Raw genomic sequence first — 27,406 nt, 5'->3', positions numbered from 1 at the left:
GGGGGTGCACTTCCTTAGGAATGCAGCCGGCCATCACGACTCGGAAACCACGCACCAGAGGCCAAGGTATATAGACCCACAGACCCACTGGTCTGCTCGGACGAGACTGCGAACAACGAAAGCGAGTGGGAGGGGAGGACGATGAACAGGAAGGACGCAAACAAAAAAACGGAGTCGTTTCCACAAAGTCAGGGTCGTCGCCTATTGCACCAGACGAGCAAAAAGAAAGAAAAGAGGGAAGCAAAAATAAGAACGAGCGTGAAAATGGAAGTACAGTCGGACACAAAGAGCGAATGGAAAGAGCGAAAGTCTGGACGGATGCGCCGGAACGGTTATGGTGCGCCGGGCCTTTCGCAGGCGTCGCTAATCGTGCCGCGACGCCGAGTGTGATGCGGTCGGAAATGGCAGCACGCCTCCTCGGCCGCGCATAGCACACAACACGCAACCGTTACTCAGAAACGCGCGAGAAGCGCATCCCGTACGAGCGACACGACATTCGGAACTCTCTCTCTCAAGACTGCACCGCTTTTTGACCCAGACTGGCGGGTCGCGCCGGCACTTTTCTCGAGCAGAAGTCATTCGGACGCTCGCCAGTTTGTTTCTGATTTCAGCGAGCGTCCAAAGAGCCCGGAAAACTTAAGAAGTCGTTACACTGTAGGGTCCACTGGTCACGATAAGCCAGCACCGAGGCGAAGGAATTAAAACAAAGCGAGCGGCACGAAGCAACATGCAGGATAAATTAATAGTGTGAAGAAAACAGTTCTCTCTCCACCACCGGCGATTGGCACTTTTATGAACAAAAACGACTCGAACCTCTAGGAATTGCTGGCGTGCATCTACGCGTATTTACGCCGACGATACCACGGGATACAGCGCAAAGTCTTCGGCACCATATCAGCGAGTACGACACGTGTCCAAGCACTCTAAAAGTTGTATATGTGCTCAACTATTTCTATCGCGCCGTTTTAGGATTTCAATTTTATTCAAACGAAGGGAGTCACGAGGACAACTCCCCAAAGTCAGCATCTTCTTTCCTACTGTACTTTGACAAAACGTACGAAATAAAGCTGATTCGCTTAATTGGGAACATGTGATTGTAGCGCGCGTTTCGTACACTCACTCTCACATTTCTTCCACATTCCCTTACATATATTGACTGCTCTTAAAGTTAAAGTGCAAAGACGCGAAACACTAGGCGGCGTCTCTTTCCCTCATGCAGCCTCTCTCCCTCTCTTGTTAGGCAGATACAGCGCAAGCTTAGACCTCCTTCCTGTCTTTTCTTTTTTTTTTACCATTTAACCCAGAGATGCCGAAAAGCAGTTCCCCTTCGCGGAAAATTTGAATTTGTTCACATTTATTCCTGCGCATAGAGACATTCGTACAAAAAACAACTGCGGAATTTTATTTCAGTAGGGGCCTAATAGGCATTAATTAATAAGTAATTTGTCTGCCGAACTATTCGCAACTGAAAGCTCGCTCCACGTAACGCTTCAAGAACGCTATTAGAAGCTACGTGTTAAGTTCCCCGCGCCTAACCGGAATTTCGAGGTATATACCAAATCCCGAGTAGGAGAAAAATGACGCTTGGGACAAATAGGTCATCGAGAACCGCCGAATACTACTCGCAGTAGTTCTCTTTTTCTCCAAAACGCACGTCGTCATTCAGAACACGTCCGTAGGCAAGCGCATTCGAGGAGGCGAGAACAGTGGCACCTTTCTGAGAGAAATAAATAAATAAAAAAAGGCACTCGGGCCCACCGCCACGCGCGCGCCTCGTTCGACAGGCAGCGGCTTATCTTAATCGGGGCCGATAACAAGCCGCCAAGAACACGCGCGACACATCCCGGCGAGGGGAGGGAAACGGCTCAATCGGCCTCGGCGCCTCGACCGGAATACGCAACGAGCTGCAGGCGCGAAACACAATGTGCCGCATCGGACACGACTGGCGCACACGCGAACAGTGCCCGGCTTATACAGGGCGTCGTCGGTGGCGAGGAAAAGCGATCTGGTTTCTTGTTATTATTTCTTAATTCGGGTGGGCGACAGACCAGCAATAAGTCGTTGATGTAATAAAGAGAGAGAGCAAATGATAAATGAAAGGTAGGGAGGTTAACCAGGACTGAGCTCGGTTGGCTACCCTACACTGGGGAAAAGGAAACGGGGACGGAAAAATTAAAGAAAGAAGAGAAAGTCCACCGGGGATATCGTTCAGTCACTCAGTCCGGATTACAGACGCTGACTCAATCCTGTATCTTTCAAATATCGCAGCATTGATGTAATAAGGTAGTAATAAGGTAATATGTGATGTAATAAGGTAGTAATAAGGTAATATGTGATAATTTAATAAGTAAGCTAATAAAGTAATAGGTAAGGTAGGTAATAGGTAGTAAGGTAATAGATAAGGTAATAAGGTAATATGTAATCGTAATACGGTAATAGGTAGGTAATAAGGTAATAAGGCGTTGAGGTAATAAGATATTGTGCTTACTCTGGAAAGTGAGCACGATTTACGAAAGGTCGGCATATTGCGATTTTTCCTTTTCCTTTCTATGTTTCCCAGAGGCACTACGGGGATTAATATTGGCGGCTTCGGATTAGTAATTTACGTAAAATAGCACGACAGCTACTCTCGTCGCTGATGGTAAAGTCGCTTGTGCAAGTTTCGTAGCCCTCAACGACGACGGCTTATCAGGTCGGTACTCTGAAATGATTCGTTTTGACAAGGGTCTGGCGGTCACCCCGAGCTATGGGGCAGATCGCCATCGATTGTGTCTGTAAAACTGTATGGAGGACAGTCACACAAAACGTTTTCTCGCGATCACAGTCACCACAACTGAGCAGTGTTGTGAGCTATGTCAATATGAAAGGAAATATACCGGGTGGTTCAGCGAACACTTAAAAAAAATAAGAATTTTTTAAAATTTGCCTGTGGTATATAGCACCATTCTAGCCCGTGAGCTGGTCTACTCGAAGTGATGCTGATTACATATACAAAAAATTGAAATGCACAACTGATTAACGAAAATAAAGTAATTAAGTTTCTAACTAATTAGCGTATGACCCATATCGAAATGTACAAATTCTAGCCGGGGAGTTCGCAAGGTATCCACTTGGAACGAATTCTCAGGATGACATCAGTTTGGAGATATTAAGGCTCGAACTTTGCGTTCCAGCTACTTTTGTGCTTCAATGCATGAAACGACATTTTGTTAGGAAAGTAAGTTGAACGACAGTGCATTTTTGCCGAAAGCATGACGGCGCATATCTCGTAGATTGTGTCATCCACACAATTATTTCAAGTGGATATTCCTTGCTGTCTCACCGGCTAAAATTTATTAATTGCAATGTGTACCATAACGTAATACGTTGAACCCCAATTAGTTATATTTAATTAGTCAATTACGTATTTCAATTATTTGAACAATTAATGTTCGACTCTTCGGATAGACCCGCTCATGGACTAGAATTGTGCTATCTGCGCTGCCGGTAATTTTCAAACATTTTTGAAAGTGTTCGCTGAAACACCTGGTATTTTTTAAGGGCAAATTCCACGCCATAGTCGACATTGTGTTAACTGCCATCTTGTGCTGTAACGGCTGTGATCGTGTTGGCTGCCTTGAAGCTTCACGATTGACGTGACGTCATGACGTCACGATTTGACTGCGCCTTACCACATCGGTCTATATATATATATATATATATATATATATATATATATATATATATATATATATATATATATATGGACTTTCGAGGTTCAGTGCATGGTTCCTGTGGAGTAGAATGCAGTTGTTTTAGCGATAAGACAACACACACACACACATATATATATGTGTGTGTGTGTGTGTGTGTGTGTGTGTGTGTGTGTGTGTGTGTGTGTGTGTGTGTGTGTGTGTGTGTGTGTGTGTGTGTGTGTGTGTGTGTGTGTGTGTGTGTGTGTGTGTGTGTGTGTGTGTGTGTGTGGGTAGGTGGGTGGGTGTGTGTGTTGCATTTTACTCCACAGGAACCATGCACTAAACCTCGAAAGTCCAAAGACATTTCTTTGGTTTCAAGACGAAGCAAGCACGAGATACTTCGGAATCCATGACGTCACATTGGCGCACCGTCGTCGAAGTTAAGCGACAAATTGAACAAAGGGAATTCTGTCCTTCAATTCCATGAGTAATAATCAGCATTGCTCCGCCAAGTGCATGAATACAGTTATGAAAGCATATGTTATCAGTACAAATATTTATATTGTTGCTACTTGCCGCACTCGGAAACGATAACTGCGCTTTCTCGTCTTCAACAGAAGTTGCGCTTCATTCCTGGAACAGGTGGCAACACACACACGCGCACAAAGTGACTCCCATTTCCTGTCATGCACCTTAGCCATGAACACATGTAGCCGCCCGCGAATATCGCACCCCATGAAGTATGAAATTACAACTTTTACGGGATTTTAACCGACGGGAAGAAACATTACTATGCCGCCTGCGAGTTGGAGTTTCATTTACAAACGCACACTCACTCATAATTAGAATGGCGGACAGCGCCAGTCAATTGTAGCACATGCGGTGTTGAGTCAAGCACCGAACATTTTTTATGTGACTGCCCCACACACGAAAACGAGAGGAGTGCCCTTCGGATAGCTTTGCGACACTTAGATGACAGGCCCTTTGCAGAGTAGAAGAGATTGGGCCCGCGGCCTCGTCTGTCTGCTATGTGCGAGGCTACAAAGACGTTGCTACGCTTTTTTTTTTTTAATGCACCAGCCTGTACGACCACCCGTGACCAACTCAGCGATGAATGCTTGTCTGTGTAACTGTGCAAAGTCTGAACTTCTCTCTTTCTTCTCCTCTTTAAGCCCCCTTCTCGAGTTCAGGGTAGCCTACCGGGCTCAGCCAGGTTAACCTCCCTGCCTTTCCCTTATGACTTCTCTCTCTCTCTCTCTCTCTCTCTCTCTCTCTCTCTCTCTCTCTCTTTATACTTACAGCAATTAGAGGCCCCAAAGTGCTCTAAAGTAACAAAAAAGAAAAGAAGAAAAAAGAAAGAATGTTTACCGCACAGCTTGACAACCACTCGCGGTTTCATGCCCTATCTGCCTCCAACACTTTCTCGACCACAGAGGTGGCGCTCCTGGAGGAAACTTACTGACTCAGTGCCGTGTCAGGGCTGAAGCTGGCGTGTACATATACGTATAAGCAACCACGGCTATCGCTAATAATAAAGAACGCCCCGTAATCCAGTAATTATAGAGCGACGATTCGAGCCGCAATTAATCGCCCGCAACAATCGACGCACCTCCTCGCCACTTCAACGCACTCCCTCGCCGGAGAATCCTCTCCCAAAGGCGAAGGAGGCCCGCAAGCGAGGCACAACGAACAAAAAAAGAAAAAGGAAAAAGCTCGAGCGCGCAAAAAGAAACTTCTCGGCACGGGGCCCATTGTTTGCAAACGGCCGCTGTCGGAATGATTTGCACACGGCGCAACCCACCGCTGCCTTTTCCAGCCCCCCTGTGGGCGCCCTGTTTAGCATCTATGCCCTTATCAGTCATTACAAAACTTTCACGATACACCCCGTGTATATGCGCGTTCGCCTTCGCTTGTAGGAGCAAAGTGATTCCCCGCGTTCATTCCTAATCGGACAGAAACGCGCTGGATCAAATTAGTTTTCCCGCACAAAAGTTGTAAGTAATGATTTCTGTTGTGTTTCTATTGACACCCTGTTGCGTTCCATAGACTTTCTGTTGAACTACCATTGAATCTCATCATATTTATGGACAGAAATGCGAGAACCGTAGTTAATATGCGTGCGACTGTTACATAGTTCGTCGGTAAGATGGGAACTACATTGCTTAATTGGCTTTATATTGCATACAATAGGACTCTCGGTTCAACTCAATCAAATTTCGTTGTGCAGGTGGAGGAAAGCGAAAAGCGGTTTTCGGATGCCTGTGTGAGCTCGTGAGTGAAGTGCGTGCGTTAAGCACTGTTGCGCTTTTGTTTACCTTGCGGTGCACTGAATAGACTTTTTCCTTGAAATTTAATTGAAATGCCACGCATTATTTTTGCAACGAGAGGAACACGAAAAGGCGGGGTTCGGGAGCCCGCGCGTATATGTGTGTGAGAAAGTGAGTTCGTGAGCGAGTTGGGCAGGGGGCGATAAGCATTGCAGGCGCGGCTAGCGACGACTTGCTCGGCCAGCCTTTTCAGATATGCATCTTCATCTATACCCACGCAAAAGCGCGCATATTTTTTTTTTTCTTGCGTGCATGCCCGCGAGAGACTTCAGCTGCCGCATGCGAAGCACGTTTCACCTTACAGCAGGCGACAAGCACGGGAGAGAGCTTCTCGCACCACAATAACAAACGCCCATTGTTCTTGAGCAGAACCAGCGTCGCGGCTTCTGCACAACTTCCTTTACGAGTAAAACCCACCGCGCCGCCCTTTCCCATTGCTGTGAGCTGGCAGAAGCAAGGACATGCAGAGGACGCGGGACGCTTTATAAATATTTCCCAAGTTGCGAAAATGGGCGCTTAAAAGGTGTTTTCTTTGTTTTGTTCGGTTCTTGCTACTCTAATCCAAGTTCCCTGGATACTTTCCAGTAAAGCCTTCGAAACAGCATGTGGTCAAAACATCGCTTCAAGCGTCGTGGTCGAGAGAGTTTCTATTAACTGTGAACTCTGCGCTGTAACAAAATACTCGACGTTTTTTTATTGTCTTTCATCGTATGATCCCCCACGCGTACGAGTGGTAAATATTCCGAACAAATCAGGAGTCGCTACATTCATATTGTAAATTTGTAAAGCTTGAGGCGCAGAAACCGAAATGGATTATCCCCCGAAAACACGACTGCACTTCCGCAAAAGGCACAGAGGACCGACGGCGCCGTACATATTACCCATACTGCAACATTTACGATATGCTGAGTGACACAGCCAGTACGATTTTTGAGTTAGAATACATAATCCCTGTCGTTCACTTGATCTCTGATTTGTTTCTCACTAAGGTGCATCGTCAAGCGAGCAGAGCACATCCTTTATTACTCGTCCTGCACGTTTTCACCAGCGTGTTGCTGACACAAAAAGCAGGAAACGACTGCTGCCTTATCTCAGACAAGCCCCCTGCAAACCCTATATCGATTTACAGACACTGAAAACATTAAACCGTGATCCGTTATGGTATATTCTTTACTCACACTTAAGTTTCGTCAGGACTCAACCACCGTAATCCACACAAAATAAATAAATAAATAAATAAGAAAATAAAGAAAAATTAGATTTTTATAGTATACATATTTGAGCCACTATATTTAGATAGGATTGGCAAAGATAAGCTTGATAAGATTGGCAAGATAAGCCGACACACGCATTTGATCATTCACTGCAGCCGGAATCGTTCCACTTTAATTTCCGTCGACATCAACATCAAGAAATGGTGGTTGTCCAGTGTAACGCTAGCGCATTGAGCAAAGAAGAATCATATAGGCACTGTTTTCTGGCATTCCATTTTTGTTTTACCGTTTCACGAGTTATCTCGCAGAGCAGTTATCTCGGTATAAATGCTTTCGCGCGTTCCATTCAAAAGCAATCGGAATGTACTTTCTCTTCTCCACCGCTGTTTATTTGCTTTGAATTAGGCTACAGTTGGCAAATAATTATCACTTTGCTAATTATGACACTCCAAACCTTGAAATTTTCACAAATTTCTTCAGACTTTCGGCCCTCTTTCTCTGTGCCAAATAATGTATCCGCCTCTAAAGCTCCCACTTTCAGCGCGCTAAGCTATACAGTGTGGCATTGCAGAGGCTTATATTCGGCCTCTTTGAACATTACTGCTTTACGCAGGAAAAACGAAAATAACAATTTTTTAACCACAACCAACCACCACGCTTCGTTTCGCACGCTGCTGCGGCTACACAATAAACAAGATGTGAGTGATGTTCAATTAAGCAGCAATAGCTCGACCACTGCGCTGTACCTTCGGGGCACCCCCGCTGAGCCCGTAAGAGGGTGCCGTCAGGTGCCCCGTTGAGTGCCAAGACACGGCTTCGCGCGAAAGTACCGCTCGCAGGCGGCTTGTCAGCGGCCTGACCCTCTCCGCCACCGCCCTAGGAAGCCACTTCCCTCCCTCATCCCCCTCCCACTTCTCTTCCTCGTCACTTTACCGGTGAAGAAGCCGCGAAGAACATTCCCTCATTAACTAAAAGAAAAACTCAGAAACATGGCCAGCTTTCCTTGTATTTACTGACGCATAATCCGCGAAGCCTCGACCCGAATCCCCTGCCCAACACCACGCGAGACGGTAGGCGCGCGCGCTAATTGCCTGACGGGCGACGTCAAAATTGTGACGCCAAGAACTGCGTATCGTGGCGCGCCAGAAGTGGCGTCACCACTCTTTCGGCAACGGCGAGTTAGGCATCGGGCTTGTCTCCAATTAAAGGGCCACCGACAGCGTGAATACGCGAACTGGTGTGACCGTGCCTGTAGTCAATCCTGCTGCTATATAACTGGCGCAGTTCACTGTTATGAATGGATCTATGCACAACACACGCGAACGCACACCCACCAACGTATACACACCGGCGCTCTCGAGTTTCTGGCTGCCGTCTGTTTATCGCTCGCGTTGGCTTAAACACCAACTGCATAAATTTGTTGAAATTGGAAGGACCTCGTGTTTGTTGGTCTGCATCTGTGTGCCGTCGTCCTTTTTCGCGCTTTTTGCCACAAGACTCGGCGAGTAAAGGCTAAACCCCATTAGCGCAATTTTGTACGCGACAGCGACGGGTTCGCGCGACGGATCGGGCCGTCGCTTGAACAGATCGCTCGGTCTTGTCGCGCGATCGCTCGGTTTTGCAAATCTAGAATTCGTCGCTCGTCGCCCGGAAGTGCTATGAGCCACTAGCCAATAGCGCAAAGCCGGAACTGGATGTACACAACTCCGGTACTTCTGATTGTCGCACGGAACGAGCAAACGATTGAATTTTTATACGTGCAAGGATAAGAACCTATCTGCAAGACTTTCAGAAATATTTTATGCTGCTTTTTGCAGTAAAATACATCAACTTAAGTTAATAAAGCACGCGTCACGCTAGTTTCGGCGCCTATATTGCTGCCCTCAGCCCGGCAACACTGGGGAGACGTCGCTCGAAGTCATCGCTCTCATGGGGTGCAACTTGTAGGCGACGAGCGAACGCGACAGCCATCTCCATCGCGTCGCTTGTCGCTGTCGCGTGCAAGATCGCTTGCATGGGGTTTATACTTAAGAGTGGTCTGTCCGACATGGGCAGCAGAGCAGCAGCCGCCGCTCGGGCCAACAAGTGGCCATCGCGTCCGGGCCACGGCCTGCGAGCAGTGCTCTGCAGACCAGCTGGCCTCGTTGGCCCCGAGAAGGACGCCGACACACACACGATCTGGCACACGCACAGAGCCGGTGCCAGTCCGAGCGCGCACTATACGCAACGCGTGTTCACCGAGCACGGAGCGTGATCGATGACCCACCGGGGCGCGGGTGCGCGCAATCCATCGCCGGCGTGCACTATGTGGGGGCAGGCCGGCCGGCATTCATCGCTCGGGTGGTGCTGCTCGTCGCCGCTGCACCCACAGCCGAGGTGCACCGCCAACGAACTTGGGGACGACGACTCCGCCGATATCGAAGGGAGCGCTTCGTCAAGGATACTCGGACCGTGGTCACACCCATCACTGGCACGAAAAGCGATTCGTGCACTATGGTACACTACTTGAAGTGCACCGGCTTAAGAGACCGTTTATGGTGTCCCTGTGCATCCTCCCGCACACATTCAGTGCTCGCGTACGCTGTCCCCTTTTTTCCTCTTTCTATTCCCCTTTCCCCCACTCCCGATGTAGGGTTGCAAACCGGGTGCTCGTCTGGTTCACCTCCCTGCCTTTCCTGTCCTTTCTCTCGCTATCCCTTTTTCTCACGCTTTTATTTTTGTCACGCTCTTCTTTCCGTCTTTACTTCCCCTTTTCCTTCCCCTAGTGCAGGGTAGCAAACCGGAGGTTTTAAGTCTGGTTAGCCTCCCTGCCTTTCTCTCATTTGCATCTCTCTCTCTCTCTCTCTCCCTATCGTGTGCCTTGCACCTACTGCGGCTGCCATACGCGAGAACAATATAAAACCACACACGCATCCCATTTTCTTTTGTTTTTCATGAGCAACGACATCATACCTATACTCATAATTCTAAACAACGTCAGCAGATTTTGCTGTGTCATGACCTCACAATAACGTCGACGACAGCAGGTGCGTCATAAAGACATGAGCTTTACCAGTGCAGGGTAGCAAACCGATCGTACATTTGCTTAACCTCCCCGCCTTCCCTCTCATCTACTTCTCTCTCTCTCTCTCTTTCGTATCAAATTAACGTAATTTGCGTTTCCCAACATTCACACTCGCTCTGTGTCGTCCTATCGCGCGCGAGAAACGAGCGGTTGTCTTACAACTGTCAGAACACGTGTTGTCGGTGTGCTCCTTCGAAGCGAAAACGGTACGGCACGCACAGCGTTCATTATTATTACGGCGTGTTGATCGCGCTTCGTGGCGAAGGCCGCGCGGACTCGATCGTCGAAAATCAAGCCCGAAATACGCTCAATGCGGTTTAGCCGCTTCAAAGCGCCTACATCGTCCCGCCAACTGCCTCGCGCAAACAGCCGCTCGAGCAAAGTTCGCCGCCTGCGCGAAACCCGCCCTCCTCGTCCAGCCTGCACACACACGCACACAGACAGTACGCGCCCCCCCTCCTCGTCCAGCCTGCACACACACGCACAGACAGTACGCGCCATGGATAGGCGGCGGAGACGACGCCGTGATAGATGCCGCGGTGCGAAGCCGGCGCTGATGGCTCAAGGTGGACCGGCGGCGCGCCGACGACCACGGCCAGCCCGCCTCGCGCATGCCGACCGACCGACCGCCGCGCCAGGTAAACCGAGCACTCCCTAACGAGCCCGGCCCGAACCGCCCCTAATGGAGCCGTTTCTCAGAAGTCGTGTCGCGCCTTTTTTTTTTTTTTTTTCTTCTCTGCCGACAACGCGCCGCCGGAGACGCCGCGAAATGACGAAGGCACCACGGTGGTGCCGAGGCAGGCGGTGTCTGTACGTGTGTGTGTGCGTACCATACACCACCGTGCGAACAACGCCGTGGCGGTCCGCGCGGCGGCCGTATACGTGTCGATGAGATCGCGAAACGGAGAAGGATCGGCCCGTTTCGAAACTAAAAAAAAAGCGAAGAAGGAACGGTCGGCAGGGCAGAAGGCGTGGATACCCGGCGGCCGCAGGATGCTTGCAACCATTTCTCAAGAACGATGTGTGACTACGCGGCAGCGGGTGGGTGTGCAGGCGTATATATATATACTGTATGCCTGCGCTGCTGGGGGAGCTGGGGAAACATGATACGGCCAGTTTGTTTGCGCGCTTATAGTGGAAGGGGTGCCCAATGCGCTGCCTTAACTCGATTGCGGACACCGTGGCAAAAGCCGATGTCTTCAAGGCCTGTCATCACTGGTGTGTCTAAGGGAAAGGCTCTAGCTTTTGCGTATATACAGAATGGCTTACTTGGAACCATTTGATGCATTGTACGGAGTTTGGGCGTGTTAGTCGCTAAAAGACTGCAATACAGATGTAACAGCAGGCCATTTCTGCCCAGTTCTATATAGATATGTAGGAACGGTATCGCTTCCTGCCCCTATATGCTGTGCAATGGGCCGGAGCATCTCGGCCTACAATCTTGATGCTTCTATGAAACGTTGTACTTACTTATTGTACGCGTATTACTGATGTGCATTATAGACGAACACTTAGTGTATAGCTGAACTATTGTGCGCACAAATCTTGAACACGTCGAACTGTCGATCTGTCTAGATATCTTGCGTAAGCTCTGCAGTACGTGCTTATTAAATGCAGCACCTTTCTGCTCACTAATTTGCCTATTAAGCTCCAAGCAGAGGTGCCTTCCGGAGATGGCAAGCTATAGCGTTTACGTGGAAACAATTGCATTAGTTACGCTGTTTTGTCTGGGTTACCTTTTGCGCTGTAACTAATCTAGAAGATGGAATCTGATACATCTTTGATGCGGAATGTCACTACTAAAGCAGATGTTTCGGTACTTAATTTGCTGCTCCGAGTAACAAAAATGCAGCGCCCGGTGCCGTATTTAGACTATCTTCATGGACAGCATGCTTGTAGAACCGTGGCGTTAAGTGCGTCACCTTGGGGCGCATGCTTTTAATTGCAAAGTTAATTTTCAGTTCTCAAGAACGTGCTGCCCTTTTTTTCCACGCCACACGCGCACCGAGTAATCTCATTGCACCGCCAACCTGCAGGATAACGTTTGTTTCGAGAGGCATATTCAAGCTCTCCGTCGAGGCTTCGACTGATGGTTTCTTTCCAGGCACATCATTATCGTATACGTGAAAACAACAGTATAATACCCTACCGGCTATGTCGTGGCATCAATAACAGCAACGTGGCTGCTCATATTCGTGCGATTTTCACGGTGTTTGGACACAGTCTCCTTGGGAATCCCGATTCACTTCGTTCTGTTCACTGCGCTATGCTGTTACACAAAGGACAAAATGAAATAAACTTGACACACGTTTGCGCGATATGGCGATTCACTTCCTACTGAGCGTTTCTCTCGTATGTGCCAGATGTTTATCCGTCGCACTTGCTCGACAGGCGTCATCGCTGAGCGCCAGAATATCCCACGTAACACATGTGGCGCGATGCGTATCAGGAACGGCAGTACATGTGTTACTTGCCACAAGGGCACCGCGGTCGCAGGTGTGATGTGTTTCAATCGAAAATAGTGCAGCCATCGGTGTTTTCGCCCGCACGAGGCAGATGGAACACACCTTCTCTCTCTCTTTTTCACAGCCTTAGCTTGTTTGCAAAAGAAAACAAACGTATGCGGGTCGGGAGGCAAAGTTCGCCGGCAGATATTATCAATTCGCATTTTTCGATAAAGATTTGCTTTGCACTCGGCGACTGGTAACGACTGAGAATCGCGCTATTACCGCGAATAACGAAGGTGTTATGTTGCTAATTTGCAACGTGTATTTATTATACGGCGAGTAGGCGGCGCTGTGCAAAGCTAGTCCATAGAGCGCCTCAAGAAAAAAAGAAATGCGAAACATTAGCCGCGACATATCACTGTTTTAGCCAACGCTCCTAAACAGCCTGAGAATGGGCTTGCGTTCAATGAAATCCCATGTCACAATAGAACGCAGAAGCCGCATTCAACTTACTCGTTATAATAAAGTTGCCAAAGCTACATAAAAATGGACATATTCAAACGCCTCACCCAAACAAGCATCGACTCAATCAGTCAGCACCACTCTCGTACGACATACAAATAAAAACGCACGACAACGGTTTTGCCTTTCTTGGGTGTCTGCGCATGCATTCTCTACACTAAAGCGTAGTTATGTATATAGTATTGACCATTTTCGCGGAGCAGTTCGTTATGGAGAAACGAGATGGCGCTTTCGGCGGCGCGCCGCGCATCGCCTCAGCGACAGCGAACGAATACGAAACCATCACCGCTTCTACCCTAATTGCTACTGAGCGATGAACTGCCGGAAATGCAACTGAGTTTTCGCCAACGCACTGTGCTCCAATCGTGCGGGATTGAACCATGTGGATTGATGACGTGTGCAGTATGCAAAAGTAGTGACTGGAATATTAAGGAAACGGAATGAATCTGTGTAGGCAAGTTCGAGGACCGTTGCTGCAACTGTCATTACGTGTTACCGGCACTTCGAGATGTACGGCTTTCCTCGAGGATACAGAAATACGCCCATCCGCCAACGTTGTATCGCTAACCTTCAAAAAAATGTGCTTCAGCCCCGGAACGTCGGCAAGAGTGAGTATACTCACTACTACTCAATACCGCTCGTTAAAGAATGACAAAGGGAGTAGCGCCTCTTCATGTCCTAGTAAGTTTCGCGCACAGTATCAACACACATCTACGCCAATTGGCACGAAAACATACGCCCACTCTATCGCCGACGTGTGAATGAGTGAATGGGTGCACACTCGCACGAACGGTCGAAGCTGAATGTTTCGCGACGGTCCACAGGAGTAAGCGAGTTACTAGCGACAATACATCTTTTCTTCAAGGCATTACAATGTACAAAACGGCTACGTTTCAAGCCTTGAGCGCAGCAAGAACAAATCTATCGGAACTGAGCACAACCGCGAGCGATTACGCAGGAATAATCGCATAGTGACCGCACCAAAGAAATTTACTGAGTCAGAAACGTAAAGCAAAAATATTTGCCAAATGAAGAACGAAGAGCAAAACACACAAATCCTGATTTAGTTCACGAGCGGAAAGTGTGGATAGCTTGGAATACATATTTAGCACCGCTTTTAGAACAACCACCAGGTATGCTGTTCGCGCCGTTTGAACATAGCTTAATCAGCTGCTTCCAAAGCGCTTTTACAATGTATGTTCTCTGAAGTTAAGGCCAAAGCTTCATGCCGTGTTTACCGAGTCACCGTCTACGATATATCTCTAAACAGAGGCTTGCCAAGCCGCAGTGGCTCAGAAAGAAATTGATAAAACAAAGTACGTTAAAATCCGTGTAATGCCGCACCGACGTATCGGCGCAAGGTTTTAAAAATCAAGCTCTCATTTTTTGTTCCACCAACCTATCTGTTACGGCGAAATTATCGAAAATTTCGCTCTTAACGAGCATATATATAGGTCGAAAGTAATTAATTGTTTATTTTTAGTGGCCCTCTAAGATAGCAGTGCGTATCCGTGCGGCCATATTGCCATCGACCAACTTGCCGACGTCTTCAAAGCATTTAACGGCACAAATAAAAGCCTACAGAAAGACCAGGGGGCACGCTGACCAAAACATACACACCCGTGATCATTGTCCGTGAAAGCGAGTATAGTGACAGGCTAACAACCGTCGCGCGCGTAATTCGCGAGATAAGTGAAAGAAGGAGGGGGGGGGGGCAATAATAAAAGAATAAAAAGAAAGCCGCAAGCCACAATGGCGCACGCGGCAGAGTCAACAAGCGTCTCGATCAATGATCTCATTATCTCGCGCGCCTTTTTTGCCTCCCACCTAGGCAAACAAGCCATTTAGGCGTAATTGGGGCCCTCGGCGGATAATCATCTTGTCGGGAGAGGTCAGCGCCCATTCAGCTGAGAGACTCTTAAGTCGTGCGCTATACACGCGCATTTGCATGGCGATTTCCGACGCGCACGCTGGGAATGCATGTCCTTTACGGCGACTGCCGTTAGGGCATAGCGCACAACGCCTTTTTTTTTTCCTTTGCTCGGTATTTTCGAAGCGTGAACCAGCATGGATAGATATGAACACCTTCTTTGAAAAGGAATGGCACCCGATGCCACCACGCACGTTATTTTTTTTACCGTCCTGCTGGATTTACTGTCGGCCCTTATGAACCCGCGGTTCGTGTTATAGCGGTCCAACCTGTACGGTAGAAACTCGCCGCCATAAAAGGCAGCCGTGCCACGCGCCTGGTTCTGCCCTCTGGAGGGAGTTGTCCGCATGAGAGCTTTCAACGCTCACGCAGGATCGCGGCGAAACATGTGACACGTCACCCACTGTGTTTTTTTTTGTGCTTCGAGCTCTGTGCATATTCCTGGGAAGGCGATGAAGCAGCATTGCCGACGTTTGCCCTTATGTACTTCCAGTGCCATTCCAACCGCCCGAACTGTTCAGCCATCAGTGCGCCGACCACTTCCCGTGCCGAATCCAGCTCTCCAAAGCTAGGACATGAAGGTCAGTGTTGGGATTTTGTGTTCCTAGAAGTTCTTAACCTTACTGAGACTCCAGCAAAGAGGGTCAGCTGTGTATCTGCATGAAGCGACAAATATCGCATATGCCTCGAGACTAACAAAGTTTTCGGATACCGAAACCGCGTGCTCTACGGGAAGAACGACAGAGATTGACGTCTACAATTCGCACTCGATGCACTGGCAGTATCATGAAAATAGCGCAGTGCACTGCAGACATGGCGTGAAGTTTCCATGATCGGTGGTATCACTTATCGACGATCATAGAACCATCTATCTCTTGTTGCTTTAAATCACCAATTCTCATCAATTAAGATGCAGTGACACTAGCAGTGCGCCATGGGAGCAAACGCAAAAGGCCGTTCTACAATATTCTTTTTTTAAATTTTCGCTTGCCTGTCAATTAGGTTTAATGTTGTGTAGATTAAGCTGTGTATGGTGAAACCTGTGCGTCGGCAGTCAGGAACTTGAGTAAATAAATGAGCTTGGGCGAAACTTACTAAGCCCATATACCAGTGTGCAATGCTTTTCGCGCCATATATCTATATTGCCAGCTGGACAGAAAGGACCTGTCGCGGCTCACACAGCCCCACGAGTGGCGACAGTGCACAGCGATGGCGGACACGCGCAAATGCAGCGAATATATTCGGCTCCACCAACGGAACTACATAACGTGAGGGGTGCCCTTCGCAGGACATACCCAAGCTTCCAATAAGTGCAGAGTGGCTGTGACCACGGTTATGCCTCGAGGCACATTCTGCGAGTTCCGCATCGACCAACGAAGTTCACACTCACCGTCCCTCGGTGGCGACGGACACGGTCCACAAGGTCCGCCGGGGTAGGAGCTCAGGTACGGATGCGTCGGGTGTCCGCCGTACGAGTTGTGCAGGGGCCCGTTGTTGATGCCCGGAAAAGGGTAGGCGCCCAGGGGGGCCCTGTGCGGACCCTGCGTCTGGAACCCCGGCGGGCCGTCGTGGCCCTGCGCACCGGGCGGCTGGTAGCCCGGGGCGCGCAGAGGGTACGGCTGGTGAGGCGCGGGGGCCGCCTGTCCTTGCAATTCCATGAAGGCCGACTTGTCCGGGTCCAGGGGGTCGGCCACCACCCCCGACATGGAAGTCGGGTAGGCGGCCGAGAAGTCCGTGAAGTTCAGCGTGGTGAAGCTGCTGCGGCCGCCGCCGATGTCACCAAGGTAGTAATCCTGTGCCGACGGCGTCGCGATACTACGGGTGTCGGCCCCCTTGGCGCCGACTGTCGGACGAGTCTTCCTTTGGTGGTTAGCCCAGGACAGCGGTCCGGGGCCGTGGGAGCCGAAAGGCTTCGCGGGTATCACGCCGAGCGAGCCGCTCTTGTCCTTAGGACATCTGGCGTCACAGTCCTTGCCCCCTCGCAGGGTCCCGATTACGCGCAACGCTCTTGGCTGCTGGTCTGCTCGCGCTGGAAACGGACGGGTCTGCACCCACACCGAGCGAGCTCGACGGTGACGCGAGATACTCACTCACACAAACGAAAAAAGAATACTCTGTGCAGATGTTCCCGGGCTCTTCCTGGTGCCTGAGCGGCGAATACGTCCACCCGGTCACCGCATCACCGGTGACGACCGTACGATCAACGTCGCGATTCGCAAAGCAGCCATTTCGGTTCCGAGCAACGTTTCCAGGAGGAGGGCCTCGCTTCCGAGTCGTTGATCACCGCGGATTCGCCACCACACGCGTGTCACACCTCGGACGGAACCCAAAGGAACACAAAACAAAAGCCGCAGCCACCACGCACGCGTTCCACACTCCGCTGAACTCGTGACGCTGTCGACGTCTTCGCTGGTAACCAAAAAAAAACAACAACGGGCGGCGGCAGGGCGCAGCGCGCGGTGGCGTGTTCACGGGTCGCTCTCGGAGCGCGACTGCGGAGCGAATGCGTTTTCCCGACGGCTTGCACGGCGAGCCTGCTTTCGCCCTCTCCTTCCTCCGCGCGACACCCTCTCTCTCTACCGAGGGCCGGCTCTGCCTGGAATCGCAGCGCGCGTTTGGAGTGGCTGCCTCGCCAGCGTACGCCACCGGGCGGCAGGTACGGACCGCCTCTTTGCAAGCGGGTCTGCGGCGACGTGGAGAAGAGACGCTCTCGGCCTTCCCGCCTTTTTTCGCTCTTCTCTCCCCCTCCCCCCCCCTAGGCACGTCAAAGCTGCTGCGACCCTTGGTGGGGGGGGGGGGGGTACCCGAAGCGGCGAGAGGATTAGTAGGTGCGAGCTGGCGCCTGGCGCCGCGCGCGTCTGTGCCGTATGGCGGCTTGCACGGACGCGGGGCAGAGCGTCGCGACTTCGAGTCACAAGCGAGCTAGGCGTTCGCAGCGCGGAACGCGTTTTGGTCTTGGACCCCCAGGCCGAAATGCTAACGTTCGGAACGAAATATTGTGAAACGAGAACAGCTGTTTTGGGTTCGCCTGAGCGAACATTAGCTGCGAAAAAGCTGTCAATGTTCATGGCGCGAATGGTAACTGTGGGTGCGCAAGTATTAGAGAGCTTCAGTTTAGAGGACTCAAGCGGCTTGCGTCCCCTAAACTAAAGCTCTCTATTATGCTTTCTCTGTATTTGCGCTTCCAAACAGCTCCTATATGCGCTTGGTTCGATAAAATAAGAGTAGTTTCGAGTTCGCGCTTTTGAATTTGGTTCTTCGACTTACTTTCTAAGGGCCGATTTACGCTCGAGCCGCCCATCACCGCAAGCCGCACCGCACGCGTGCGGTCGCGCGAAGGATTCCGCGTATCAAACACGTGTGCACAAATCTCGGTTTACAATGTGTAAGGCATACACTGTGCGCACAGTGTAAATGGTAATTTGTGCAGAAGTGTTTGACACGTGCAATCTTTCGCGCGACCGCATGCGTGCGGTGCGGCTTGCGGCGATGGGCGGCTCGAGCGTAAATCGGCCCTAAGCCGCAAGCATTGACAGCTCTGCACCAACGATAGGCCGACATCGTACGGAACAGCAAACATTATTTAGTTTATGTTATTTTATTACCCTAATAAAGCTATTGGTGTGAGCACATGCAGGTTATATAGCTGAAGTCCTAAGAGGTGCGACCATTCTCTATACCTTAGGGCTAATGTTGGTCCGTTTTCTATGATGTTCATTTGCTCCTCTATTTATTTATTTATTTATTTTTTATCTATTCCCTTCAGGTATTTATTTCCTTGTAATACCGTACGTCGCACTCTTCAGAAGCCTTGAGCACATTTTTTTTTTTTTAATTGGAGCGTATATGTGATTTTGGTATGTTTTTTGCATAAATGCCAAAATGAATACAAGCTTTCCATACTAAAATTCGGATTATCGCAGCCTGTTCGGCATCGATGGCATAGACAGGGTGTTAAATACCGTAAGCGTTTATATACGCTTACGGCATAGCTATTACAAAAGGGTCGTAAATTAACAGATGCATAGGTGCTGTCTATTTCGTCCGTTTAGGGGTTAATTTGCGCCCCTCTTTCAATAGGCATGCCAACGAAAGGAACGTTACAATGACATGGCCTCCGAGATCGGGTGGCGCGCACAATCTGGGCCTCTTTGATTTTCGGAGTTCTGGCATCCAGATAGTTCTGGTCCTGATAGGAAGTCACGTGGGCTGGGATCACAAGACAACTTGAAGCTGCCTGATGTTTGCAAAATCTAACGCTGCATGGGGCAGCTGGCCGCGGGATAAATGTGAACATGCTGTACCAACATGGCAGCTGGCGGCGAGACCTGCGCGCGCTCGGCGTATAGTCGGCCTATTTATGCATTGCCAGTTTGAAAAGATTATTGTGTTCATATAGGAGGTTGTGGCCAAGTACTGCACCAGGGTGGCCAATCCTGCTCTGGTGAGGGAGTGCGTTACCGGTTCTGGTCACCGGGATCAGGCCACATTCCAGGCCTGTTTGTGCAATTTTATCAACACGCGGATTTTTTTTAAAATCCAGTGGAAAATTGCCGGCACCGGGATTCGAACCAGGGACCTCTTGCACGCGAGGCGGGTGTTCTACCTCTACGCCACCGCTGCAAAGATTGACCGGGGTTGTTGGAGAAGTATAGCCTGCAGTGGGCCTGCAGTGGGCCTGCAGTGGGCGTAACCAGGCTGATGATGATGATGATGAGTTTGAAAAGATATAGTAGTTGCATTCAGGGATACGATCACTCTCGCGAGATTTCGCGCGACTCGGCACAGGACGCTGTTGCGATCGGTCCTTCACCCCGCGACAACCTCCGGTCACTGCTAGCGTGATTATGAGAAACGGGCCTCGTAAATACGGTTCTCAAAACGGATGATTTATGGCCAGCACGGGAGTACCTTGGTCAGGAGAGGTTTGGGCAAACAGTGCAAGGATACGGCCCATCACCTGTCAGCCGCCCAAATTAGCACGTTCACACCGGGGGCACAGTCAGTGTACGATTTGAGACAGTGTACGGTACCCTTTTCCTTGTTTGTGCCCAGTGATGTGCGTGTGTTTTTGACAAATCTCCCTTCGGAGGGAAAGGGCGACAGACCTCCGGATTTGTGGGGCCTGGTGTCATCGGCTTCCTGACGCCGGATTAGGGGAAGTGACTGAACAATGAGCACGCAGGGCATAAAAAGAGCAACGGACGGTGAGAGTGATCGGCTACTACAACTTCTTGAACTTTTCCTGCACTACTTTGAATTTCCTTGTAAATATCTAGTACAAACGTGTGTGTAAAACGACCTGGATATAGGGCCCAGCCCCACGTTCCCTTACTCCTCCTCGAGCAAAGTACATTCCACATATCTTCGGACCCCCAATCGCAACAGCGCGCACTGGGCCAACCGCACTTGGCGCAGCGCAACTGACGGCCTCCGACGCATCCCAATGGCAAGAAGCTGGGGACGTGGCTGGCGCATGAAAATACACGCCGTCTGTGACCAGCGAAAAGTTTCACGCGAAAAACAATGTTGGGCGCGATCATGAGAGCAATAAGCTAATGTACGTATACCTATTGTACTCAACCAATCCTTTCTTAACATCAACGGTCTGCACTTTAAACACATATCGGTTTCAAGCTGCCACCCAAGCGTATACGACGGAGAGACGGAGCAAGCACGGACTATAGCTGCAACGCCTTCGCTAAGTGTGGAAAAAGGAGATATCGCCGCATATACACGCGAAATATGCGAAAAGGAACACCATCAGAGAAAGGTGAACCGAAAATGCACCGCGATGTGTGTGCATGAGCGTCTACAACTTGCGCGGAACACGATGCAGATAACATGCACGCGTCAGAGCGCAGCACGCTGTTCACTGCCGGGAAGAAGCGTTCACGGGAAACACACACACAGATAAAAGCTCCAAATGGTTCACCGCCGCTCGTATCGCCCCGCCTCGCAATGCGGAACGGTGCGTTAGAACCTGAGAAGATCTAGGAACCTAGAACTCAAGCTTAGAACTAAGGAAATCCGAAGTTGACTGTAGCCTGAGCCAGGTAATGTCCTGTTAGGTATGGCCGGACGCCAAGGGCCATACGTCATCCCTTTACCCTCTATTTGGTCGGGCACCGCGGGTGCTACGTCATCCCCTTACCCTCTACTTGGTCGGGCACCGCGGGTGCTACGTCATCCCCTTACCCTCTACTTGGTCGGGCACCGCGGGTGCTACGTCATCCCCTTACCCTCTACTTGGTCGGGCACCGCGGGTGCTACGTCATCCCCTTACCCTCTACTTGGTCGGGCACCGCGGGTGCTACGTCTTCCCCTTACCCTCTACTTGGCCGGACCCCACGGCGCCGAAGAGGTCATTCACCCGATCTCCCAGGATTCGTCGAAAAGAGGATCGACTTCTCCTTCCCGTGCTCGGTAATGCAGGAGGAGGGGCCCTCTCTCTGTGCCTGTCACGTGTCCTCGACGGAAGCAAGAGCCCGCCCACACTTGTAGAGAGCCTATTTAAGGGGCTCCGAAATGTACTTGTGAGATACTTCATACATCATGCTTTTCTTATTTTCTTTCAATTACCTTTGAATAAACAGTGCAAGTTTCGCACTAGCAAATCGTCGTCTCGCCCTTGCTCGGTCGCCATAGTCTACCGGATGCCTGCAGCCCGCCGACAACGCTACGTTACCCAATAAGTAATGTCGATCGAGCTTCGAAAGGCAGGTGTCGCTACTTCTCGGCAGCAGTACGGTACGCTACCCTGGAGTACGCAAGAAACTGGTTGCTAACGGTGGGATCGCCCCTGCAGTTCAACAGTCCTCAAGCGCCCGCGTTGCAATCGATCAAGTCCCCACAAACATGGCGGCGAGCGCTCACCGCTTCTTTTAGCCGTCTGCTAGCCAGAGAGAGGACTTCCATAGAGCAGCCAAACCAAAATCGTCCTGGGTAGTTCTGGCAGCCCGCGGGTAGCCAGAACTGTCCAGCCCGAGTAAAACGAACACCTGGCGGAAATGTGTGGCGCAGTGGGCGGAACAACGCGAGTAAAGCGAAGGCGCTCTGGCTGGCTCTGGCAGCCCGCGGGTTGCCAGAAGTGGGAAATCGAAGCCCCGTACCACACGTTTTCTGATCTTGGAGGCTATGTAATTTCCTGCGTGGTGCCGAAGTCCTTTATTACTCTTTTTAAAGGAATTTTGTAGTACTGAGATCTTTTAGCTATTAGTTTAGCCAATACAGGGCACTCGCAGTTCATCATTGTGTATAACCTGTGCTTTCATTAGAAAGATCAATGCTGTTAAAAAGCATTTTTTTGTTTCCGCTTACAGTGGGCTTGTGTAAGAACCCTAATTTACAACCACACAATTTCGTTAGCTTCTATAACGTTCTCTCGGAATATTCACTACCTAATTATCGCACTCCAAAACCAATATTCCCCCCAAAAATAAAGTGCGAACATTATGCGGGTAAATACGGTAGCACAAGAGGCGGCCAACTGACTGCCACAGTCACGCTCCTCCATGGTTTTATATATTGTTAGAGTTTGGAGGACGATCCCATGGACCGCTGGCATCCAGTTATTAGAGTTGGATGATCTCGCCGCTGCCACCATTTGTAAGGGTTGGAGGTCGTAGGAGGAACTTGGGAGGAACTAGGCGTACAGGGTTCATTTACAGTATTTACATTTTAAACAAGAGATACATTGACAGTCTAGCGTGGCTCCCAAATGGAGCACGCAAGACGAGCATACAGCAAACGAGCACTATGACGAGTACATTGACGAGCACGATCACGAGCACTCCGTTCTCCCTAGATCCCTAGGCGAGAGAACCGTTCGACATCGTCAACGCAGTCGACCCGCCGGTTGTCCATTATCTTGAGTCTTCAAAGGCTCGTCGGTTCCCCGAGCTGACCCCCGCAGCGCGGCTGCCGGTTGCCCATTGTCTCGCGCCTCTAGAGAGAGAGAGAGAGAAGGGAAGACGGAAAGGCAGGGAGGTTAACCAGAGTCCAGTTTGCTACCCTACAGGTGGGGAGGGGAATGGGGAATGAAAGAGACAGAGGGAGAATTTAGGTGTAGGATGTCTATAGTCGGGCACTCAAGTCTGTTGCCCTCAGGTAGCGAAAAAGCGCTCGAACTGCTTTCTGAGCCAACGAACTGTGAGGCCAGGCTCCCAAGATCTTCGCTTCCGTAAATGGCCTGTCGCCTCTAAATTCCAGAGCTGCCTTTCTCCTGAGTCGCCACGAGTGTCAGCAGACTGTGACGAATCCTGGGGCCCCCGTACCGCAAAGCACCGGATGGATGGATGGATGGATGGATGGATGGATGGATGGATGGATGGATGGATGGATGGATGGATGGATGGATGGATGGACGGACGGATGGGTGGGTGGGTGGGTGGGTGGGTGGGTGGGTGGGTGGGTGGGTGGGTGGATGGGTGGGTGGATGGGTGGATGGATGGATGGATGGATGGATGGATGGATGGATGGATGGATGGATGGATGGACGGACGGACGGACGGACGGACGGACCGACGGACGGACGGACGGACGGACGGACGGATGGAAGGATGGATGGATGGATGGATGTTATGAGCGTCCCCTTTGGAACGGGGCGGTGGGTTGCGCCATCAAGCTCTTGCTACTCTACTGCCAAATATTCTACCTAGGTTAAACAATGAAAAAAGAAAAAAAAAACACTATGAACTGCTACGCCCAAATTTTCAGATCCCCCATTGTGAACTGTGCTTTTGTATGTCCCCGTCTTTTGTCGTTTCCCTAATTTTCTTCCACCAATCCTCCAGTCGCCTCTTACTAATGTCTACTGCGGACATGTTTGCTTTCCCACTGCTCCCTCTGAACCCAAGGGCTTCAAGGAGGCCAGTGGTGCCTAAATCGACCGCTGGGTAGACGTCTTCACATTCTAATAAAACATGCTCCGTAGTTTCCCTAGCTTTACCACAGCAAGCACATGCTTCTTCTTCCTTCTTATATCTCGCTTTATAGAAGCGTGTTCTAAGGCATCCTGATCTCGCTTCGAAAAGTAATGAGCTTCCCTTTGAGTTATCATAAATGGTTTCTTTCCTGATTTCGTTTTTTCCTCTTAAGTAGTTACTCATGGCAGGTTTCTTTTCCATTGCCGCCACCCATGAGATTAATTCAGCTTCTCTGACTTTCCGCTTGACCTTTGTTGTTGTGTTGTCCACCCTACAGGCCGCATACTTGCTGGTAAGCTTCCTAGTTCTTTTCCTCCACTGTGAATCAATGTTTTTTCCTGTACAGTTACCTGAACACTCTCCCAGCCCATTTACTTTCTTCCATATTCCTCAGCCGTTCTTCATACTCAATTTTACTGCGAGCGTCCCTCACTTCAAAACTAGTCCAGCCCATATCACCCCTGCACAGCTTACCACACCCTTTTGCCAGGGAGGCTCCCCCTACCGCAGAGAGACCATGACCACGACCTGGCAAATTAACCAACAATGCACGAGGCGCGAAACGTGGCCAGCCCTGCTGTCGTCACCGATCCTCCAAACGAGGCGCATGGTTGGTTAGCGCTGTCGTCGCTGGTTCTCTTCGCGGAAGATCGCAACGCTCGCAGCTACAGCTGGCTGAGAAAACCTGCAGGTCCGCAACTCGGCAGGTCATTCCTGACAACGTCAAATGAACCCTTCTGTGCCCGTCGCGGTAGCTTTGCGGCTATGGCATTGCTCAAGGTTGCTGGCTTGATCCCGACCGCGGCAGCCGCATTTCGACGGGGTCGAAATAAAAATTAAAGAAATAGGCTCGCGCACTTAGATTTAGGGACACGTTTACGTACAGCACGGTGTAAAAATTAATTCAGAGTCCGTCACTACGACGTGCCTCATAATCCGATTGGGGTTTTTGCACGTACAGCCGCATAATTCAATTACGGCTTATTACTTCTGCCGCGATGCGATGTGCCATGTGACATGATCAATATGGTCAATGTACTCGGAGGTTATTAAGTACGGCGCACAAAAACGCCTCGAGCAACCCCCCCCCCCCTTTTTTTTTCCCGCCCCTGTGTTACGTGTACTACGCACAGAAACAGCAGCGATGCACGCAAGGTATTTAACATCAACCCACTACTCTCGTCTTGGACTAAACATTGATGAAATTAAACATTCGCTGTCACCATCACCGCTAATTATTGACGATACAACCACATAGCATGGAAAGCTTCGCTTACATCGATTCCTACAGTTCGTGGGATCCACATATTTTTTTTTCTGTGTGCAGCACATATTAAATGTTCCTAAGGCAAAATATGGTTGACAGAGTAATTTTTCATTTACGTAATCATTAGAATCAGGTCAGGTCCATTCTTTTTTCAGGTGCTGGAATACTGGAATGATTACAGTTGTGGCTTAAGTGAAGGCGAACGTGGACACTTATGGTAATGTCTTTCTCCAAAATAACATTGCAGCCTGCCGGAGGTTATGTTCACGCTCAGGAGTCTGCAGCGACTTCGGGTATTTATTGATCTCGTGTGCGTCCTGTTGAATTTACGTTCCGCAGTTTGATAGCCGGAAGGCTGCGGTTTAATTATTCTCCCCGTATAATGCGTTTGTATTGCGATATGTACGCAAAACAAAAACGTCATTCATACTATTTTTTCTATAATATAATGCCTAAAGCTGTGTTGTTCTTCCAGCCCACAGCAGTGAGAAAAGTGTTAGGTTAGGTTAAATCGTGTGCAAAAGTTGGAAAGTGGACTATATACGAGGGACACGTAGCAGAGCACTCCGTCTGGTGTCTGCCATGTGGCTTCTTTTACGTCACACTCCAAGCGCGCTACCCGAGCATTTACTGCATCAACTCTCTCGTAATACGGTCTGCATGGCCGGCAATCGAACCCATATCCTCGTGCTAAGCAGCGCAACGCTATATAGCCAACAAGCGCATTGAAGCAGTAGAGCAAATTTGAAATGAAAGCAATGAGCTTGAATATGAGTATATTAATACAACTAACTTTCTGTTATCCTTCTATTATTATTTTTATTGCTCGTTTTCTAACTGTCGAAACAGTATAGCATTCTTCTTTTCTGCTTTTTTTATTGAAATGATCAATAGGAGAGCTTGGCGTCTTTATGGCGGCACCGCCTACTTCATGTCACTTATCAAAGGAAACAAATATACGCAATAAGAGTGAATAATGTCACAAAAAATGGAACTCAGTAGAACACAAGATGTCTAAAACAATACAGTCCAACACTACATGAATCACAAAGTTTTGTGCATGAGTTCAGTACACATGCGCATTTGTAAGGTCAAATATTTTGAATGTCCGAAACACAGAACAAAAATAATTACACATATATAGCGTAAAAAAGACGATCACCACATAAATCAATATTGAACATTGAATTTTCAATCGTTTTGATCTCTCATGATAAAATGAAATGTAATATTTTCCCAAATTGTTTGTGTCTTAGAAAAACTTTTCAAAGCTGAAAGTTATCTTTTCTGGAGGGCCGCTGTTGGCCATGGACCAAGTACTTTTTTTGAAGTGAATGGTCTTCTATCTAAAAGCAACAAATTTGCTTGCAAGTATCCTTAGTGGTGCACACTATGTTGTGCACTTGAGGACGAGATTATGTACATCTTCGTCTGCGTGGCCACAAAAACATTGCGGACTAGAGGCACGTTTTATCCTGCATAAGAAGTGTCGCGTAAGTGTAGTTCCAAGCCGCAGGCGGCGCACTAGTGTTTCGAGTTTCCTTCCGGTTTCTACTAAGAATGAGGCCCCTCAGATTGACAAGCCCTGCTTACGCGTTGGGACTCGTGTACTTCGAAAGAATCAGTTGCACTCCCCTACATCACCCCCCCTCACGCTTCACCCCTCCCTCCTTCCGTGGCTAACACTTTTTTTTTTAAATAAACGCTCTCACTTTTGAACATTTCGACTTCTGTCATCGTACTGTACTCGCACACTTGGCAATTTCACGCCTGCGCGTTTACACCGAGCATACGTGGCATTTGTTGCCTCGATGAAGGCAAGACCCATTCTTGAAACGCTGGCTCGAGAGAGTCGTCCCTCCTGCAGCCAATGTTGATATTTTCACGTGAATCGAATAAAGAATCGGCAACGTGCAACGCGGGCGGAGTGCAATTTAGCGAAGCGACAATTGGAGGACACAGGCGTGAACACCCGCGAGAGTTTGCCTTGTTTCGGTAGGGGAATGACAAGCGCTGGCGTCGGCGGAGAAACGT

The 27,406-nt window shown here is 49.5% G+C and overlaps 1 protein-coding gene across 1 annotated transcript in view; it reads right to left on the bottom strand.

Moving 5' to 3' along the window:
• LOC135920399 (homeotic protein distal-less-like) overlaps positions 1-17,742 on the bottom strand; it is a 104,404-nt gene extending 86,662 nt beyond the window's left edge. Inside the window, exon 1 of the mRNA XM_065454658.2 lies at positions 16,569-17,742. Within this exon, the coding sequence (XP_065310730.1) occupies positions 16,569-16,884 (316 nt within the window). The 5' untranslated portion in view covers positions 16,885-17,742. The remainder of the gene's footprint in view (positions 1-16,568) is intronic.
• Positions 17,743-27,406: the final 9,664 nt, after the last annotated feature.

This window comes from Dermacentor albipictus, chromosome 10 (assembly GCF_038994185.2).
Source record: "Dermacentor albipictus isolate Rhodes 1998 colony chromosome 10, USDA_Dalb.pri_finalv2, whole genome shotgun sequence".
Lineage (NCBI taxonomy): Eukaryota > Metazoa > Arthropoda > Arachnida > Ixodida > Ixodidae > Dermacentor > Dermacentor albipictus.
The sequence above is the reverse complement of the archived record's forward strand: the minus strand, read 5'-3'. Positions and strand labels throughout refer to the sequence as shown.